General features: G+C 40.5%; 3 protein-coding genes across 17 annotated transcripts in view; 2 read left to right on the top strand and 1 right to left on the bottom strand.

Annotated features, from left to right (window-relative positions):
• LOC110977315 (uncharacterized) overlaps positions 1-4,939 on the top strand; it is a 35,536-nt gene extending 30,597 nt beyond the window's left edge. For all 9 annotated transcript variants that reach the window (XM_087137503.1, XM_087137504.1, XM_087137505.1 and 6 more), the window contains one exon: positions 1,111-4,939. In XM_087137503.1, the coding sequence (XP_086993629.1) occupies positions 1,111-1,286 (176 nt within the window). In that variant the 3' untranslated portion in view covers positions 1,287-4,939. The remainder of the gene's footprint in view (positions 1-1,110) is intronic.
• Positions 4,940-4,942: 3 nt separating this feature from the next.
• On the bottom strand, positions 4,943-14,754 carry gtpbp3 (GTP binding protein 3, mitochondrial). 6 transcript variants are annotated; one of them, XM_022231315.2, is made up of 10 exons: positions 14,636-14,754; positions 14,230-14,365; positions 12,677-13,245; positions 12,155-12,290; positions 11,215-11,368; positions 10,636-10,708; positions 10,058-10,201; positions 9,572-9,737; positions 6,439-6,843; positions 4,943-6,006 (listed from the first exon to the last, which is right to left on the bottom strand). In XM_022231315.2, exons 2-10 carry the CDS (start codon positions 14,262-14,264, stop codon positions 5,781-5,783), a joined length of 1,908 nt encoding a protein of 635 aa, XP_022087007.2. In that variant the 5' UTR covers positions 14,265-14,365; positions 14,636-14,754; the 3' UTR covers positions 4,943-5,780. The 6 variants fall into 6 exon arrangements, with proteins under 6 accessions (XP_022087007.2, XP_086993637.1, XP_086993638.1 ...); XM_087137511.1 differs by having other exon boundaries at positions 14,593-14,747; XM_087137512.1 differs by having other exon boundaries at positions 14,672-14,690.
• Positions 14,755-14,776: 22 nt separating this feature from the next.
• On the top strand, positions 14,777-21,075 carry LOC110977309 (uncharacterized). Of its 2 annotated transcripts, none has more exons than XM_022231296.2 (3): positions 14,777-15,481; positions 17,012-17,281; positions 18,094-21,075. In XM_022231296.2, exons 1-3 carry the CDS (start codon positions 15,055-15,057, stop codon positions 18,114-18,116), a joined length of 720 nt encoding a protein of 239 aa, XP_022086988.2. In that variant the 5' UTR covers positions 14,777-15,054; the 3' UTR covers positions 18,117-21,075. The 2 variants fall into 2 exon arrangements, with proteins under 2 accessions (XP_022086988.2, XP_022086987.2); XM_022231295.2 differs by having other exon boundaries at positions 14,780-15,577.
• Positions 21,076-21,098: the final 23 nt, after the last annotated feature.

The following is a 21,098-nucleotide window of genomic DNA, read 5'->3' on the forward strand; positions in this document are numbered from 1 at the left end:
TTGTAAACTCTCGGTGGCACACTATTTGGAATCGCCCATATTGGAAAGCAAGATTTTGGCTCTAGATGACAGTATACCTACCTTATAGCTATAACCTAAGAATCCTTGACACGTTTTACTTGCATAGTGAGAGTTCCTTATTTGATTGCTATATCCTTGTTGACTTGCTTACGTTAGTACTGAGATTATCCTTTCACCAGTGTGATTTTAGAAACAACTTATGTGGACTGCCCAAAAGTATCCCTTACTTTCATGAGACTTATATCAGAGACAGATCCAGACACAAGATTGAACCTGGTCCACAAGTGAGAACTGTGGGTGTGTACACATTCAAATGAAAACTGGAAACATATTTATGCCATATGTGCATGTGAATCAGTACACGTGTGTATTGTGTCACACTAAGTGGAACTCTTGAGAGTGGTCAGACTGTACCATTGCTTTTACCATTCAGTGTTCCCACCCAAGCTGTCTGACAGTACCAAATGTAGTTTGCATCAGAGCTATAGGACGGTGCCAGCTTGAGATTGTGGAATCAAGATGGCTGTTATTATGTGTGCAGTTCCAATTGCAGCTATTCTGTGCTAATTTTCCAGGTGCAGTAATGCATAATCCACCATTTTGGTTCCAATAATTGAGACACTCATGTTGCAACTCTCTCCGCAACAGCTCTAGTTTGCATAAGAGAAGGGCACACTTGGTACTGAAATTGTTTGAATCCCAAATGCTAGGTTTCATTTTTTAAATGCCAGGTGTACAGTTCTTCTGCAGTCCCCATCTTGCTTTTCAATTTCTGAGAAAAGGCACAGTTCTAGATTGAAAAAAGGCAAGACACGCAGACAAAACAAACAAGAACAAGACAGAAGTAGTTTTGGAGGAACTGTTTGTTAGAAATGGGTTATTATGTGCGTTTGAAGGAAGTATTCCTGTCGCTGAGAGACCTGGTCGGAAAATGCTCTGTTTTAAAGCAGTTCAGGAGACACTGTAACACTGAGGACGAGTGTTAAAGTTTCCTGGCACTCTGTAGAACTGTATCTGAGCTGTAACAGGATTAACGTTGTTGTCTTCTGGAATTTGAAAGGTTTGACTGTTTTGTACTTTTTCACCCAGACGAAAACAAGCAACAAGCAGCAGACTACCCAGACCACGACAACAATCAGGACAATGGAAACGACCGAGGAGATGCACCCAACAACGATATCCGACATCACTACGATGCTGGAGACGCTCAGGGCAATGAGGCGGGCAGAGCCAATGAGGTTTACGACGAGGGAGACCATGTATAGCAAGCCTGAATGGGGGTCTGCTGTCTGTTGTATTTCAAAGTTTGCATGAAGTTTTCTCTTTACACTGAGGGTTGTCATGTTTTTTCCTTTTCCGCCCTTGTCAAAATGTCAAAGGCATAAATAAAACAGGTCACACATAACAGAACTATTTAAGCTCAATAACACAGTTCAAAACAGTGGATGAGAAAGAAACTTGTGACTTTTCCTTGGACATACACGTAATGCCTCACTTCTTCCAGTTGAAATTGGTGGAATCACTCCACAGATTCAATGTCACAGAAATATTACACTTGGGGAAAAAACAAAAATGCAAGGCTTGTGTGAAACACAGAAATTGCAATAATTGATTAAATTTTGGTGGTTGGGGTGTAATTAGCATGCAATTTAGTTCAAGGAAGCCACTGTGACTTACTTCTTTTGTTTAAAAATTAAACCATACAAATTAATTTGATTTTTTTTCCCATTTCAAAAATTACTCAGCTACCAAAGGTAGAGAGTCAGAGAGCCATGACTAGGCCCTCCCTACATCAAGGGACAACGTCTTTTTTTAGGAAAGTAGGATTTGTATTGTGGGGAGAAAAACTTGTCTCTGTAACATTTTATTTTTATTTTTTTATTATTTATTTCAGCATGTGTGTGTTCCCCATAACCTGGAAACAAGTAAGGTAGTATGGGTGCTCTTGTGTGTGTAAAAACACAGAAGAAGTCTTAATGACTTATTGTTGAGAACTTATTTAACTCATTATTTGTCAATGAGTTTTTTAGACCTCAGAAAAGAAAGTGTCCCATTTTGTTGGAAAGTTTTATGACTGTCCACTGGATGTATACCTATACTCTGAAGTGAGTATCATGAAATGGCAATGGTCAATATTTCCTGGTAATAAAACTCCGAACTGGCTTACACCCCCATCTCCAATGAAGCACCCAAAATCAACACTGCTTTTTCAATCTAAGTGTGGACTAAGATTTTCCTAAGATACTAAGATTTTCCCATAATCATAGAGGCCTGCGATTGGCATCCAAACTGTACTCTGACACGGGAGAGTGGGACAAGACGCATGCAATATCAGGTTGTGAGTGCGAGATGTATGTTATTTACACTACATTCCATTGTTTTGATAAGATGAATTGTTTTCAAATTATTGCTGTGTGACTTGTGTGTCAAGTGCCGTATACCATTAACACGCCAACATGGTGCTGCCTAGCTTTTATCTGTCTGCTGTAAATTCAAATGAAGTCGCAAGTTGTTTGCGTGATGTTTTGTCTAGTTTTACTGAGGCTAAGCCTGAAGAGGAGAGTTTGTATATGGGGGTTGCCCCCCCCCCAGATTGTTGTTTCTGTGTTGCTGAAAGCTTGGTCATGGCAAACCCTGGTAGTTTCTTTTAAAGCTACTTAAGTGAGCATTTTCTCTTGTTAGTCTGAGACACAGGCTCATGTTTTTTTAGAAGGCTTTGTAAAATCCAAAGAACCGGCATGCTACTCCAAACTTCCTATGATGGCGTACAGTCAGTTCATTGAATTGGGGAATTTTGAAGTCAAGTGATTCCAAGTGAAGTGCCCAAGACCAGAGGGTGACCTTTAAAAAAAAAATTAACTTGAATTTTTGTCAGAATTAAATAGTAACTGTTTTTATTCATAACAGTGCAAGTTTTCTGTCAAGTCATACTTACATTTTTTTAATATCCTCCCTTCTTGAATTTTGGCATGTAAAGTTATTTTTCATTAGTAACAAATTCTCAGTTAAAGTTGGCCTGGTTTTCTTTTTAGTTTCCCTACCGAGGACCAGCAGTTTTGCAAGTGTACTCGGATCTGATATGCCCATTACATGCACTGAAGTTTAGTCTGCTGGCCACTTATACGTGAAGTCCACCCTGTATCAAAGCACACTCAACTGCGTAGTCCTGATCACTCAAAACATTTTAGTCACTGTACTGCACATAATTTGCCAATCCACAGTGCTCATGTTCCAAGTGTTGTAGCAATGTCATCGATTTTGTTTCTAGCAAATGGGCATTGTGGCTTGACACGGGTCTGTGAACGCAGAGCCAAATGTAAGTTTGATATGTAACTTACACTAACAAATTCCGTCAAAATGGATTCTGCAGACCTTGGGTTTATCTCCACTCCAGACAGAATCTTATGAATTCACTCATTTTAGATGCACCTCCAGGCTCGGTGCAGTGATATATTCAGCCCAAAAATGGCCAGTTACATATGAAGTCAAAGCTGGAGAGAAAGCCTGATTTGGAAAAGGGTCAAATGCAAAGATTTCAACCTATCTGCCCTGTTCTCTGCCCCGAGCTGAAGTGCACCCTCACTGGCAAAAGAAAGACTTATGGTACTAAGATTTCCAACTGGGTTCTTGCACGTATTCTGCGTGCACATGAAGACCATATTGCAGCGTATGCAGTGAATGTGAGGAAACGTCTGTCAGTGTTATTTCCACATATGCCCTCTTTTGTTCCTGTGCAGAGCGGAGAGTGCTGATTGGCCAGTCCACATGCAGCACTTTGGCAAGTGGGGACTGATGCCATAGTTGGAGCATATTAACATCATTTACTCTCACAATCAATAATTGAAATGCGGCGATGAAACACAGTATGAAGTGTGATGTTTTACATTTACATGAGGCACGAACTGTTTGGTATGGCAACCACATAGCACCACACATGAAGAATCTAAGATGTTACAGCAAACCACTCAACCGTTCCACTTAGTCTGTGCCATTATACTTAGCTGTTTGGAAAAATCACTCAGATTGGTAAAAATTCATCACCCAGTGTTTGCTTTTTTTCCATCATGCAGAATATCTTCTGTCACTTGCTATGTAAATAAATGGTCCTTATGATGTGAACTCTTGATGACTACCCCGCTGGTTTCTGTGCATTTTGTTGAGGTGGTCAGCTGCTTACCAGCTGCAGTAGGAGGCAGGGTAGTGTTCGGTTGCCATAGTGACAGGTTAGAGGAGAGTCTCTTTGCTGCAGCAGCTGTTCCTTTATTTCATCTTCAGTTTTGTTACTTGTTTCTTTTATGTATAGTTTAACGTACTTTTTCTCTCTAAACCAAGATGTACATTTCTTTGAATGTGATGTAAGGCAATAACATTAAAATTTTAAAGTGCTTAATAGTTTTTTTAAATCCAGTTGAAACAGATGTGCTTGGTGTAACCTGCAGTGGGTTTTTTTTTTTTTTGTCAACTATTCATTTGTGTTAAGGTGTAGAGAGTCTGCCATTTAAGTTATTGTACCTTGTACCAAGAGAGTCAATTGAACTTGGCAAAGGTTGGGATAAATAACTTTTCCGGTTGATATTTCTTCACAAGAGGTCACTCAAATGAATATATGAGACACATACATTTGAAATTGTCTGGATGTTTTTGTTTTCAGCAGAGTAGGGTCCGTGGAATTCACAAGCATGTAATATTAAGCACAGTTGTGGGAAATCTAGGGTCATACTGGAAGAGAGTTCCGTTTTAGTAACTGAATGTGCTGAAGACCTCATTTTGTTTTTGTTTTGACCTGTGCATGCTTGATTAGAAATTGAATTATGATTTCTGGTAATATCTTCAAGATGTGTAATTGTGAACAAGTGGTGACCATCTTGAATTTGGACAAGGTATTCTGAGTAATAAACACACCTTTTTAAAAAAAAAAGACTTCTGTAAATTTGTCCAATATGTATTGTTCTAAAGCACTTTGTCAGAAGATTTTTATATACACTACACATTACGTCATTGAACAAACTACAATGGTAAATGGCTTTTTGTGGATTCATATTTTACAGTATGGGTCAAATTCACCATTGCATGCTCACTACTGCACAATTTTTCCTGGCCAGATGTTAGCCATTTCCCAACTGTAATTTACTCTTAGATTCCAAGTTCGAGAGCTGTGGAATTGTTCAAAGTAGTTGCACTGGTACCCTGCTTGTGCACACACAGGTTGTGTTAAATACCTCTTTGGCCAGCACTGGGCTTTGCCACAATGCTTGCATTACCCTATAGCAATATCATCTACTTGGATCAGTCTGTACACTGAGCATACCCATAACACTGCAAACCTACTAATCAGGGGGTTAAGAGAGTAGAACCACACACTTTCATTGAGACTTTTATCAATCCGTTTTCTTTTTTTCAACTGGGTGAATAATCAAGCATTAGATTAAGATTCCTTAAGAACAGCAGTCCATTCTTGATGACTGCCTTTAAAGTTAATAACCCTCAGTTTTAATAGCTAATTTCACTGAACTTGCGGAATGGAAACTCCTCAATCTTGCCTAACCAGTTCCCAAAATGTGTTTTTTAGTGTAGATTATAAGCGTTTATAGTTGAGACCTCTAATGGACATTGCAAGAGCCCACAATATATACCAAGACCAGCGACGTTAATTCATCATGAGCTATTCAAATGAACAGCAACAAAAGTGTACTTTTGTTAATGTTCACCCTCTTCTATGTAACTGGACTTGTGATGCAGTCAACAGTCAAGTAATGCAATCATTTGCCAATGCAGAAGTCTTGAAATACCACGTCCAAGATCTCTTCCACCCCCACTCTGCCTGTAATCTTCCCAAGATGCCTCAGTGCAATGCGGAGTTGTTCAGCAGCCATGACAAGGTCCTCTTGGCTGGCAAATGCCTCTAGAGCGGCAAGGCAACGGGTCAAGTTGCTACGGTGACGGGCTTGCGTCAAGCTAGGGTTGCCAAGGAGGGGGTTTCCACACCTGGCAAGAGAAAGAGAATAAATAAAGGGAGGATACAATTTATCTGGCTTTAGTTCACGGGGGGGGGGTGAAAACATACCAAGCTGGTTTTCTCAACGCTTTTCATACCAAATAAAAGGTGGGGAATTTGTTCAATTTCATAAAAAGAAAAAAAAAAATAATTTCTTAAACTTAAAAACCAGGCTTCATATCAGACTTCGGATGAGTATTCATCAGATGACCTGCAATGGTACCTGACCTCTAAATCTCAATGGAACTCTTCAAGCATTACTTATAAATATTTTTGATTGCTATTTGAAAACCAGAAATAAAACTTCTGATGAATAATTTCGCCTTTCTGAGCTCATCCTGTCATTTCCTTTCTCACAAACATTTCATTTTTGCACAATGAGACAACATGCTGAAAATGAGAAAAGGTAAAATAACACTTACAGGGCTTCGACCTTTCTCCTCAAGATTGCCAGAAGGTTTTCCATTCCTTGGCCCGTTTTACAGGAAATAATGCAAACAGATCTCTCATCTTGACCTTTCTCATTACAATACTGTCCAAGAGCAGATTCTAGCACAACGAATGCATCCTTTACCTCATCACCAACAAGGTCCGATTTGTTAATCACAAAGATTGAGTCCTTTTGAATCATTGTCCCATCTAAAGTAGCATTCTCTGGTAACATTGACCTCTGGGTTGAGGCAAAGGTTGAGGCTGCGGTCTCTTGAAGCCTGCTTTCTAAGAAGGTAGTAAACTTGTCACCGATACTGCCTGCTGAGGAGGAGGCTATGCAATTGTGAACGTCACTAGCTTCTGTCATGACGATGGTTAAGTCAGCATTCTCGGCCCTGTGTTTAAAAAATCAAAAACAGCAATTCAGTTTGCAATGAAGAACTCCCAACTCAGTGGAATTATGCAGCAAACGACAAGGTGCAAATTTTCTGATTTGCTGCATACAGGAGCATGTTCAAAATGACTGTGCACTTTATATGTGTGGTATTTGAAAGCTATTTTACACCACCTCAGTGGGCTGGTTCCGAAGAATTGACCAGACTTGTCCGGTCACTTTCACCTTTTTTTACAATTTTAGCACAGTTGTTCCATTTACGGTTCACACAAGACCTTGATTAAGCTTTGTGTGTGTTGTCTGGTGAGCTTGCTTAACCCATTGACGACGGGAATTTCTTCCCGAAAGCCGACTCCAAGAATTCCAGCCTTGATTGGCCACAAAGGCCACCTGCCAAACCGCAGTTTTTCAGTTTGTGGCCCTGCGTGCTCTGCATGCTTTAAATTACACGGTGAAACTAGGCTGATTGTTCGGTGGCATGCGGCTCTACTCAAGCTTCCACATTCCCGTTGCCTCTTTTCAAAGTGGGGACTATTGTGAAGCTGGTGATTTTGATGCAAATTTGACCTTTTCATTTCTGGGCAACGCACAAAGGCCAATTACCATATTCACAAGAGCCAGGATCTGCCTTCTTTCACCATGTTCGCTCGAGCGTGGGCCGAGAATAATAGCTGAAAAGCGGGCTGAGGATCTCAATTTTTATGGCGGCTCTATCCGCATCCTGACGCGAAGGGTTAACTATGGAGGAAGGACACAGAACGAGTTTGAACTACCCGGGCTATAACATCTGACCAATTACCACTTTCTGGCATGCCCGTTATGTCCATAGCCAGAGTGCAGTGAGCGCTTGCTACACACCACCTGTTTTGCAACCATAAGTCCCCTTTGTACCCAATGATCACTGCCACAATTTTTCGTTGGTAATCTGCATCCTTCAAACGTTGTGTACTGCAGTATAGGAAGTTGAATATTCATGCCATCATTGGTGCTTGCTATGATCTGATAACAACATCAAATTTAGAGCTTGTGCAGTTGCTTTTATTAGGATGTGTACCTGAAGTGTTCATGTGCAGTTGTCACCCTTATCGAATGCTTTCTCCTGGACTTTTTCTGGGAATAAATAGCCAAGTTGTTTGTAAGATCTTGAGTTTTATTTGAATCATTTTTATTACGGAATTTACACAAAACGGTATTTTGTGAGATCTCATGATCACTCCCTGTGATGAAACAGCGCATTTTGTTTTTCATGAACTTAACTGTCCTGTGGTGTTCAACACATTGTTGACCAGTCTTAGCCAAACTTGTACATAGACTTTGAAAACTGATGTTTTGGAGTGACAAAATAAAATTACAAACATATGCAAGGATAATGGAAAAGGGCATCAAAATCTGTAAAAAATTATTCAAAATGGCAAAAGTAAATCTTATGTTAGCTATTTTTTCTTTCTGTTTCCTGGTCACTGCGATACATTGTTGTTAATTGCAAAAAACACCACAAATATTGCTACGGTATTACTGGCCCCACTTGTCCAGGTAAGCTGCAGGCAGTGCTCAGGAATTTTTGGAATGTTTACTATTGTTCGTCTGACCAGGCGGCGATGATCATCAAGCACTTTGATGTGCCAGAGTTGTAACTCGGGCACATAGGCTTTATACACGAAACCAGGGAGTCTGAAACCGGACAAAAGAGCTGGGCCTTGTAACAAAAGACTGTACTCGGAACAAAAGGCCGAGCTGCTGGGAATTGCCAACATTTTTTTCAGTTGTCATTAGCGGAGAAAATCCATCCTTATTTTGAGAGATTACACCACTGTTTGTGGCATTCAGCACGAGCGGATTACCACCTGGGACAAAAGTGCTCCAGTGCTCTAGCGATGAGCGATACAACACATGTACCTCTGCACGCTAAACTGCCCCTATTGAAAAGAAGCCAGTAGTGCACTATGCCAGTTTCGGGAAGAAAAGAAAGTTACATAACACTGCACAATCTGGGCTCTTTTTTACAAGGCGGCAGGCCTGGCTGAAATACTCGGGCATCAATAGATGTTGTCTGTCAGATTAGAGAAGTCACCAGACAGTTATTTGTGTGGGTGTAAATGTCCACTAAATGAAGCTGTGATTTTTTGAAGAATTTTGAAAATGGAAAATCTTGAAAATCTCCTGGTTTACGTCATGCAACTTCAAATTCACATTGGCAGCAAGTGGTTAACTGCTTTGTGCTGGATGGCATGTAAACACACCTAGATTTCCTGTGTTATAACATGGAGGTGATTATTAAACACACTCTGGTGTATTCTGCATGTGCAGTAGCCTGACGTCTGTACTCATCCATACACTTGAGAAACTCCTATTGAGTTTGTACATGCACAAGAGCTGGTCTGTGGAGGATGGATGTGTGTGGAGCCCCCAAGAGCCATGTGCCATGGCCAACTGCTGTAGCAAATACCACACTGTATGCCTTGGAGTTTCCAAAAAGCAATGAAGCCATAAGAATTGTAATACAAGTCTTGAAGAAATGACCACCTCAAGTCAGAATTTGTAAAAGTCTAACTTTGTAAAGGAGTGCGGTTGTGGTATCGCGTAATTTAAAACGTCAATATTTTTAACAAAAAATACTATGCTTGGGACAAGTTCACTGTGGACTTATCCTGTTGGTAAGTGGTTTAAAATGGACTTTCACAGTGTTCTCGAATTATGGTTGCTGAGTAACACCAACATCTGCAACGTACCTCTGCCTCGCCCTACGGACTCCCTCCTGTTCTACCATGTCCTGGGTGTCTCTTAACCCAGCCGTGTCTAGGAGAAGCACAGGATACCCGCCGATGTTCACCGCAGACTCAATCACGTCCCTTGTTGTGCCTGCTATTGGGGTTACAATGGCTGCTGGTCTTTGACCTTTAACAAATGAAGCAAGACAAGGCTTACGTTATATGGCTCAGTTTGTTACAACATTTCATGACAATGGCTGAAGACATATGACACTGCCCTTTGAACTCAGAATTTGACAAGGAAAAGACTTTTAAATTAACACTTTTACCAAACCTGTTACGTCTGAAAAAAAGTTTCTTCTCCAGAGAAAAAGACGCCTCCTCAAAATTGGACCAAGTACTTATGCTACAAAATATGAAACTCAGTACCAAGTCTTATTTTCATTCCCATTTCATTTCATTGCAGAACTCATTTTTGTTTCAATTTTTTAAAAAGTTTACTCTTACACAGAAGATTAAGAAGAGAGCTCTTGCCAACATTTGGCCGTCCGATGATGGCAACCTGGACTCCGCTTCTCAATCTTTCACCACACCGATTGTCATTTAGATGGGCATGTATGTCTTGCATTAGCTGCGTCACCCCAGCCTGAGCTGAAAGGAATAAAGGGGTCGTCCATTTAATAGAGGTGGGCCAACACAATGGCCCTTGAAAATCTTGTGTAGTTAAAGAATTAGCGGTACTTTGGATTGTGGGTAATTTGACAACCAGACCTGTATCAGACCTGTATTAATGTGAGTGAGTTGTACAGATGCCAATTTGTTCCAAGTCGTAGGTATTCACTGTTGGTTGAAGGCAGCTGAAGTTTCAGTGAAGTTGTCAGGTTTGTGGGACAGGGATGAATTTTTTTTTCTTACGCTTTTGTGCAGTGAAAAAAGGAGTGCTAGCTGCTATTACTAGCTATGAAATGCTGGTAATGAACAAAAAATGGTAGAATGCTGAATTCGCTCCATGTTCGGTCCTCTGCAAAGAGTGTGTCCAGTTCTTCTAAGGATGCTTCAAGCTGGTCATTTTACTCCTTTCTTACCCTGGTCCAAGACACCTTCTTCGATGTTCTCATCCTCGCTGAAGTCAATGAATGCTTCTACATGTGCAACACACTATCAAAAAAAAGATGTTGTAAACTTTTCCTTATAGGAGAACCAGGGAAAGGGGAAAAAGGTTTACTCAAACAAATCAGAGAACAGCCATGTTCATTGCCTGAAAGCAAGTGATCTAAATTAAGCAATCCAAACAATCCAGCATAAGCAACTTGTAAAACGTGACAAGCTCTTGTCAAATCTTTTCCAAGAGCTTGTGGGGAAAACACTTGACAAGCTTGTTCCGGTAGTCTGGACTAGTAAGCAAGAAGTCGTAATGTTCCGAGCCTCACATGAGCAAGCTTATGAATTGTTTTCCCACATGGTCTCAGAAAGCACAAAGGAGAAACATCCAAGTTTACATCTTCTGTTGTAAAAATTCCATCAACTCGTGGAATTCAACAAAAAATCTGAGAAATTTCAATGTGCTTGTGGCGAAAAAGTTACCACACCAACACCAGTGTGTGACGCCAGCTTCTCTGAGCCTAATTTGATAAACCTTGATCTTCAGCCTTTTCTGAGCCTACCTTGACTAGTCTCCACCTCCAGGCTTCATACAGCTTGCCCAGATCACCTTCCATCTGCCTGAGAGCCTGCCGCCTCTGGGCCTCTGTCTCAGCGTGGATGAGGTCTCCAAGCCCTTCGACCTCTGTCAGGTCCAGTTTACCATTCAAAAATGCCCTGGGGAGGGAAGAAATGGATTCCGTACAATGGGCAGCAACACACTGCCCAGTGATCTGCAGGTTTTAAGATGCAGCCTGCCGATTGCAGATATCCTCAAATGGTGTCATTTTGCTTGCATGTCCAATTTGCATATGCCATGGCATGGAATGATAATGATCCGTCAGCCATATTTGGGAGCCATCACTGCAGTGGTACCACAAATACACAGGTATTGAATACCTCTTCAACCACAAGGATACGAGTTGTGACTCACCAAATGCACAAATTCTTCAAGTTTAAGATCATAAGCACGAGTATGGTACCACTACAGTGAATCACCCCAGATTAGTCCACATGTCAAACCAGCTCAAGTCATACATGTCAAATACCAATCATATGTACTAAACCATGGTGCTCCAATCTCCTCATTTGATGGACATGTCTCTTTAGCATTTTCAAATCTACACGTGTCTGCACACAATCCATGCAAGATAAACACGGCCCAGGTTCACATCGCACAATGGCTGACATGTAGATTTGACCCCATTCCGTGAACTTTCCACAAAATACTTTTGGGACATTTCACTGTGGGGAATGCTGGACTAAACCGAATGGAGAGGGGGATGTACTGGAAGATTTCTGGTAATTTGCCAACCAAAAATTTGGTGGGGGGGGAGCCCGTCCTCACACTATCTGTCATTTCTTCACGGGTTTCCTCTGACTGGCAAGCTTTCGTGCCAATGACACCGTTGACTAATGCTAGGTGTCATTACCACTGGTTTGTTTCTCCACTGGTAGACATACCGCTTGGTGAACTCGCCTGGCTCGGCATGTCTCAGGCCATCAATGGCATCCAGAGCTGAGTGCATTGCTGAGACAACGGCAGGCCCACCGTGGACATGGAACTCACCAACATCTTCACCAGTAAAGCTCTGTGGACCTAAGAAAAATTAGGATGAGAGAAGGCACACAATTTTATTCAAGGTAACATTGGGTTTCCCTGTCATGGCAAGGTCTACAGAATTGAACCAAAGAGTTTTGATGTTAATTCATGGGGCAAAAGTGTTGGTTTATAGATTTTCTTTCCGTTAAGTGCAGAGATGTAATGAAGTCAACCACACGTTGAAACACAACACAAGTCGAGTCACAATTATCAGGGGATAAACAATGACCACAGAATGCCCTGAATCACGATTGAAACTAACAACTGACCAGTGTCCTACTTTCCATGTCTCGTGACACTTTTTACAACGGAAAGAATATTATTCTAACTTGAACATTTCTCCCTAGACAAACACGCTATAACAAACATCAGGCCTTACTGACCTGGAAACCAGACTGCAAGACCCTTGTCGACGGTCTCCCCATCCACAGGGTTGAACAGTCTTTGCAAGTGTACCTTCTTGGCTGCTGGCAGGTCTGACATTTTGGTCATGGCCAAAAAGGCTTTGGATGCCTCGGGGCCCGAAATGCGGATGACCGCCACCCCACACTTCCCGTGGCCTGAGGACAATGCAAATATTGTGTCTCGGGAGAATTCCACACGATCATGGGCAGATGAAGAGGCTGGTTGCAACCGAGGATCACTTTTCGGTTTCCAGGAAAACTGACATGGGAAACGTGGTGAAACACACCAGCCATGTTCAAGAATTGTTCTGGAGGGATGGTAGGGGCGAGCTCGTATGTGAAACCACCTCAGGAGAACATACACTGGCTGAATCATTCCAAATAACTTTCTACTATTCCAATTTGAGCATCTTTTCTGGTTAGGATTGCCATGACGACCAGATACAGAAAGTGTCCTGCACATAAATAGGCTACACCAAGTCTGACGAGACGTAATGACATGCCCTCTGTGAAGCAGTTGGAAGTGTTGAGTTCTATAACCCATTCCTCTGTGAAATAACAACAGTGAGCAGACATCATAGAAATATTGCTGAATTTCCAATATGTACTAGCACTACATGCACGAGCTGGGATTTCTCTAATTATAAATGGTGTCCCCATATAGACAAATCTGACGATCAAAATTATCGCACATAGGCGGTGCAACGGGCAATGGTCAACTGCCGAAGTGTGTGCGTGCGCTCAGGATGAGACAGCTGGAAAGAGTTTCTTGCAGAATTGACCAATCACGCAAAGCAATCAGGCGATCATGCTCAACATGCACATTACTTAAACAACGCCATTAATGAGGACTTGCAAAGTGCCCCCTCACTGACGACAGGTCTTTGCTGTGGTGAGGCATGAATGAGCAGGGTGTTCCTTACCTTTAGCATCCTGTTCCTATAAGGAAACAAAGTCTACTTTTACGAAACAGCTCATCTCGATAAGTCGACGATGATGTCCTTTTTCATATCAGAAAGATTGTGTTTGTGCAAAGAAGACAGGGCTTTGATTTTTTAGGGAATTATGGGGTGAAACAGCAGCGTACGTGACGCGACGAACAGATGTGAAAGAAGACGAATTAGTGTAAGCAGTCTGGTTCCTTGACCTAGATGAAGATTTTGACATATCTTGATGAATTTTAGTATACAATGTATTCACAATGGTTGAGTCGAATATTAACCAGTTGTGAAACAAAATGATTTGGACTGAGCGGTTGTCATTTGCCAAATGCGGGTAAGAAAATTGTGGGTTTTTTCTTTGCTTAAATATTGTCAAATTTGACCTGAAGGGGGAACAGATGCTCAAGGTCTAAATGTCAGTTATCTCGTCCGACCACTAGTACTAGAATATGGCGTGGCAGGATGGACTCACCCGCTGCCACGGCATACTTTCGCATCGTTTTTACTGTACACCCAAGTCCCATTGTACCAGTAAAACAAGATTAGATATAGTAGGCCTACAAACGGCAAAACCATAGATCATTAACTCACCGTGTCCCGACGGCAAGTGCTGCAGTGGTCATCATACCTTTTGACAATTCTGATCTTGCTTCGCCAAGTTATTCTTAATATCATCTTGCTTCGGCAACTTATCATCTTGCCTTGGCAACTGAAAGACATATGCCTCCTTGCGAAACACACGTCACAAAGGGAAGGTGGGGGCTTCATAAATTACCATGAATAACAGAATGAATAATCCAGGCTTCCATAACACTTAACATGCCCAAAAAACATTTGGCAAATGTGACAGTTTTTCATCAAGTTAGGCCTACTTCACAGTTAAAATAAGCATGATAAGTGATGTGTAGGGGAAAAATCACAGGGAATAAACAGTAACGACAATGGTATATCTACATCAAGTAACAGTGTTTGCGTAAACACGGGCGATAGGACGTACAGGATGCTAGGTAGTAAATGAAACGCTTTTATTTACACCAAAAAAAAAAGAAAAAGACGATCACGTCCCCGGCCCATGCGTCCGTCGTTGCTTTGTTCAGTTCATGAGGGCGTAGTCTGATTGCGTCACCATATAAAAATAGAACGATCGGGATTTCCCAACTGCGTGCCGTGCGTGTTTGGCCGCTGCGTCGTTCATTGATGTATATACAGCGGCGAATAGCGAATAGCTCAGATTTTCAGAACAAGTAAATATTGTGATATTTTCGAGCTGGGGAACTTTTAGAAGTCGTTAGTCAAATTTTGCGTCTGAATTTACCTATCATCGACCAGTAACTTTCCGCAAACGACAAAAAATTTACATCTGCGCGTAGGGGCACGTATTCATAGAAGTTGAAGCTTTCGACGCAGAACAGAGCCATGGAGAAGACTGGACAGAAACGAGAACCGAGAGACACTGAGCTTGACGAAGCTGGTGCTGCAGGTGCGGGTGAACAATATGAAGGAGCAGTTGGAGCGGGCTTGTCAGTGGCAACCAATGAGAATCTTGTCGGAGGGATTACTTCTCTGCTGGTCAGCAATGTCCAGAGGGAAAGGGAAGATGAAGAACAAGGCACCTCACTGATGGGGGGTGCAGTTGGAGGAGACAGAAATGACCTTCCCACATCAGCTGGAGAATCTCAGAATTATCTTTCCAGAGAATCATGGAGGGATGGGACCATCCTAATTCCCCCATCCCAGTTGCTGCCGGGAAGTGTGCTGCCATTGGCTGATGGGGCAGAAGATTTACTGAGAGCATCATTCATCAAGCTTATGACGAAATACGAAGGCGCTGCAGTTGCACCAAGTGAGGAATTTGCAGTCACCTGGGCCACGATGGAATATGAGTTGAAGAAATTTATGAGAGATGGGCTTATACCACAGGACTCAGTTGCTTCCACTGGTAAATGAGATACGGCTGTTTAAGCCAAAAAGTACAGGTCTAAGTTGGACAGACACCAAATGATGAAAACAGTATGCAGTTCTTGCACATTACTATTGAAAACTCAAGCCTCGTATCAAGAATGTGAGTTTTGAAAAAAGTTTTGGAATACGTGGCGGTTGAATGATTTTCAGAGTTGGGGGGGTGCAGTTGTGAAACGATCAGGAATCAGCCATTATTAGATCGATCCATTTCAACTAGATAGGGAATTTGAAGACCTTCCTTCACACCTGTTTGGTCCATTTTCATTTAAAACACAACACAACTCCAAAATAAGTTCCAAAGCTTATAGAATAAACCTTTTCTACATGTACGTTCACAATGCATTGAGGGTGTGGATGACAAACAAGCAATGCATTTCATGCACAACCCTATGGGGGAAGTGAACCAGTCAAAAATCAAGCTACAGTTTTCTACTAAATTTGTCTTATGTATCTGCTCATCAACCCACAGATGCATGTGCATAATCAGATTATACAAGAAACATTTTCAATAAGTTTTCAAATGTTTGTAAGAAGAAATCACCCTTACTTGTCTTTTTTAAAGGGCACCAGTCATTCTACAGGCTGAAAATGAACGTGACTGGTCAAAGTGGGATGAATGAGCTGCAAGTTGTGATCTTGATTGGACAATACAAGAACATTAATATTACGACATTAGTCAAAGCACAGTCCATGACAGAAAGTGGTGTTGTCGGAAAGGATTCTCTGAATTTTCCTTCTCTGCCAAGCTTTAAACTTTAAAGTTTGTGAATTTCTTCGTCCCAAATCAATAATGCAACACTTTGTCAGAAGGGGGTGGCTTGAAGTGGAGTATGAAATAAAATGGAAACAGATTAACGTTTTGCAGGTACACTTTTCCAAAGGGTTGTTTGTCATCCAAACCCACAATGCATTGCGAATGTCGAAAAGGTTTATTGTGTCACAAAATACAAGGTAAATCCATTGCTAAGAATCGTAGTTGAAGAAAACAGGAACTATACACCAAACACCGTGTGGAATTATCCATTTTATTTTCGTTTTAGATAAAACTTTTTTATAGCTAACTCCCCAACACAAAATTCCCTTTTGAATGATAGTGTCAAGTGGTTTAGGGAAAGTACTGTGTTCACTTCATCCAGCCCAAATTGCAGGATTGATGAATGTTGTTTGTCTTATCAGTAAACAATGAGGAAATACAAATTTATTGCTCATTCTTTGACAATTTACTGCTGATATTCTTTAATACCTCTTAAGATAATCTTGTCCATGGATACTTTGTCATATTAGATACAAGTTGTGGCTTTTCTTAACTTAACGCTCCACATCCAAACCACAGGGTAAAAACCATTGCAGCTTATATACACGTATCAAGACCATCATCCAACTCTTTTATTTTCTTGAATTAAAATGGCAGGTTTGGATGAGAACTCCTACAAGGACTTCAAGCAGTGTGCAGAGGAATTGCAGAACAATCTCTTCGAGGGGAATCTCTTGGAGAGCCTTAGTAACTTGAGAGGATTCCGTCGACTGTTCTCCCGGTCCAGTGACAGAGTCTTGTGTCATGCCTTCCGTGGAAATCCCTTGGAAGTCCTACAGAATATCTACTTTGGAGGGGACGGGATTCTACCCGAAGACAGAATGATACTGGATGACCCTTTCCATTGTATGCAAAAGGACGAGTCAGGTAAGGAAAAATGTAAAGAGTAAGCAGATGTAAAGAGGCTGTTTACCGATCATCTAAAGGACAGTTCCATGCTAAAATAGACATTTGGCACACCTTTAACAACCTCATTATAATTTGTAATTGCTAAACAAGAATGAGTTCAACAGTACTGGAAGTTTTGTTTATGAATTAGGAATAGAATGGTCAGTAGCAGGGTGACCAATTTCCACGTTCACAGGAAATTGCCCTGAAGTTGATTCAACCCTGAAGACAGTGAAATTTTCAGCCTTACTTAATTCTGGCAACAGCAGTTGTTTGTCTTTCTGATGAACATTCCATGGCTTATCCACCATAGTAGTGGGGGGGGAGAGTATGCAAGGCCAAGTTGCCCCCCCCCGGCATGTTGCCAATTGTTCAGTTTCTTTGTTTTTAAAGGAATTCATAGCCCTAACACTTTAGAAATGCACTACCACCTTTTTGACCATTCTTTTTCGAACAAAACAAAAATTTGGACCATCAATTTTTAAAAACAAATCCCCTGTCCTCCCTCCCTCGGCCCCAACCTGGATATGTCTTTGTTGAGACTGTGTTTAAGTCTTGAAGAACAAGGTCTGAGTTCCTGCTGATAAGGGTTAATACTGAATTGCAAGCTGTTTACTTAAAACCAATTTATCATCTACTAAAAAATGAAGAGAAAAAGAATCCATTATGTGCCCTTTCATCCAAATGGTTTTATATCTATACTCCAATCTTGCTGGCCATAATAACTTTGCATACAAAGATACCTGACTTTCTCTCACTAATCTTTTACTGCTTTTATTCCTTCCTTCCAGATGACTTCTTTTTTGATGATTGATCCCCTCTGGTGGAAATTCCTGCTGCATTCAAGAACTATTTTCATCAGATACAATTTTTTTTCCATTTGAAAATGAAATACTGCTTTATACAATATCCTGAATAAATCCAAAGTATACCACTGTGTTACCTAGGAGTGCAGAAATTTGTATCAGAAGTAAATGGTGTATTTTGTGTAATTATCCTCACACAAGCAATAGCATCATGGAATGGAACCCCTGTACTCCTGCAAAGCTTTGATGTGCATTAACAGGTAAATTCAGTCACATGTAACCAATGACATACGCGCCAGTGAGATTAGCAGGATTTTTCTCAGGAAATGTGTAAATTCTCTTGTTTCTCATATTACATGAGCTTCTATTTAACTCTAATGACAATGAGAAGGCCTCTATTTTCAGTGTACTGTTTGAAGGTGGGATTCTTAGGGTCTCACGTTAATCATCATTATGTTCCTTAAAATCCTTTTGGGTCAACAGTAATTTGTGTATGTCAGGCCATGTCTGAAGGGGGTATCTTGTGGTTACGGCTTCATATTTTGTTTTGCATTTGTGTGTGATGGTGAACAGCAGTAGCCGTAGACAAGGATGCTCATTTCAGGTATAGCCTGACATTCACAGTGTTAGTGGGATTATTGCAGCTGATCTGTGTTGTGCCTTACTAGGGTTATATAGTGCCCGAATAAAGCCCTGGTCAGTTGTTGGATTGTCAGTCACATTTCATTGAATTATCCGTCCCAATACATGTTGCAGTCACTACTCAAAATAACTAACGGATGTTTATGAGTGCAATGGTAAGAAAATCTCATCAGGTGACAGATTGAGCATTCTATTCCACAGAGTATGTGAAACCAAGTGAAAGAAAACGTTCGCATTGTTTTCATGTTGCGAGCTGTGACTAAAATGCTGAAAGTTTGTGTGAAGAGCCATGACTGCATCTTGCCCACATGCGTGTGGTGGGACCAGCTTACAGCAGCGTTCTTTGCCTGTATGAAGAGTAGTAACAGTACTTACAGAGCTCACATTTAATTCATAGGAATATTTAACATTAGTAGTTGCACCATTAAATATACCGAGTAAGTCAATGACACCTGGTCGATGACCTTCTAACCAACAATTCTTATTCAGATGATGTGTAAAACTTTTTTCCCCACCATGACAATGGATTAGATCAAACCCTTGGTCACGAGAAATTTCTGGACTCAGCTATTTATTCAAGCAGAGATTTCTTCAAGATTTATTTAGGTGATGATGAGGTTTTCTATGATTTACTCTTAAACTGCATCATATAAAACAAATAACGATGAATGCTTCACATTCATGCAATGGAAAGAATAATCTCATTTGGTGACGTGGATGGTCTATTCTATTTGGCTTCGGCTTGTGGAGTTAACATTCCATCTATCACCTCATTCAATAATTCTTTCCACTGCATTCATAAACATTCACTATATGTATTTGCATACAACCATACGACTATTACTACTTGCCAGCATATCCATTCATAAGAAAATTGAACAAGTATATCAAATTCCTTTAGCCAAAAAAGTTATCATGCTGAATGAATGTAAAAACGTTGGACATATTTGCTTGGTATTTTATCTCCCAAGGGTTTTATTATGAAGTTCTAAAGTTGCCAATTTGAATAATGCACTTTTCTCTAAACGTTTCTGTTGCCCTTTGATGAATTGCCAATAATGTTGTTTTTTTATGCCTTTTGTTGATATTCAGAAACGCTGTCCATCTAAATTTTCAGTTTAAAATTCTGTGTGCGTTGACTTCTTAAAATGTTGTGTGCCATATTGCCAAAATGTAATGCAAGACCTACATGTAAATGCATACATGTACGGTAGTGTCAACCTCTGGTGCAGGTAAAGTCCAAGTACTATATATATCAAAAGCAGTCACCATACAACATTGATAAAAGTTGGCATGCTATGTTTTGATGATATATGTTGTTGGCAATGCTCGTTAAAACAAAGCAATGCATGATGTTCAGACTGGCAGATTTGGAACGAAACAAATTTTAGTAAATGTAATTTATGTATTTAGTAAAATATCAAAATACATGTAAATTTATTTCATGGTATTTTAGTGAACTGAAATCCAATTTTTAAAATGTAGCAAAAATTATTCAGTAAGTTTCTTACTATGGTATAAGAATGCCTTTTCATAATGGTTTTAACGTTTGAAAACAACTATCATAGATTAAAGTGAATGGGATGCGTTGATTTTGTTGAGATGTGTTGATTATTTGCCCAATAGCTCACAACATCTTTTTTACATTTTAATTACCTAAAAAAGTTTTGTGTGATTTTATTTGCTATTCTTATTAAAGGTAATGGCTGCAAATTTCAACAGAACAGTATGTGAGGTCATCTTAGGAAATCACTTCTTTAGGAGCGTCTTGATAACGGTGAAAGTGTATCATATCAAGCATCTCCACAATGTGGAATTTTTAATAAGGTTTAAAATTCCCTTCTTAAGCAAGGAAGGAGGACCGTGGGACACACTATTTTTATAACCTTGAAATGATGAACAACTGGTAGTCTCTTTAATGTAAATTATAAATAAATAAATAGAGATGATAAAGTCAGTTTTTCCTTGAGACACTTCAGTTTAAGGTGAAGCAAAAGGGAACAGTGTTTTGCACGAGCAGGCTCTTCAAAATTCAGGACCAGTTGCGTGGGGAAAATTCATGACTGAGTTTGTATCTGTAGCATGCAGGCAGTCAGGTTGGCATTGTGGCTCTTGGCTTGCCTTCCACCTCTGCAGTCTGATTTTCCAACCCCTGATTGCCTGGGTTTTCTATGGATAAAGTTATCTAGGGTTTCCTCCCACCTTTCACACAGAACCCTCGTCGTCTTCATTGTGAGGGCCAAATATGATCACCTTTCACTGATTTTTAAAAAAAAGATGGTTCTAAATAAATAAAGATGGTTTGTGAGGGACCAAGAATGACAACACATTAGCAATGAATAGTCGCA

The sequence above is a fragment of the Acanthaster planci genome, linkage group LG05, assembly GCF_054643075.1.
Source record: "Acanthaster planci isolate LZ-2023a linkage group LG05, COTS_SCS, whole genome shotgun sequence".
NCBI lineage: Eukaryota > Metazoa > Echinodermata > Asteroidea > Valvatida > Acanthasteridae > Acanthaster > Acanthaster planci.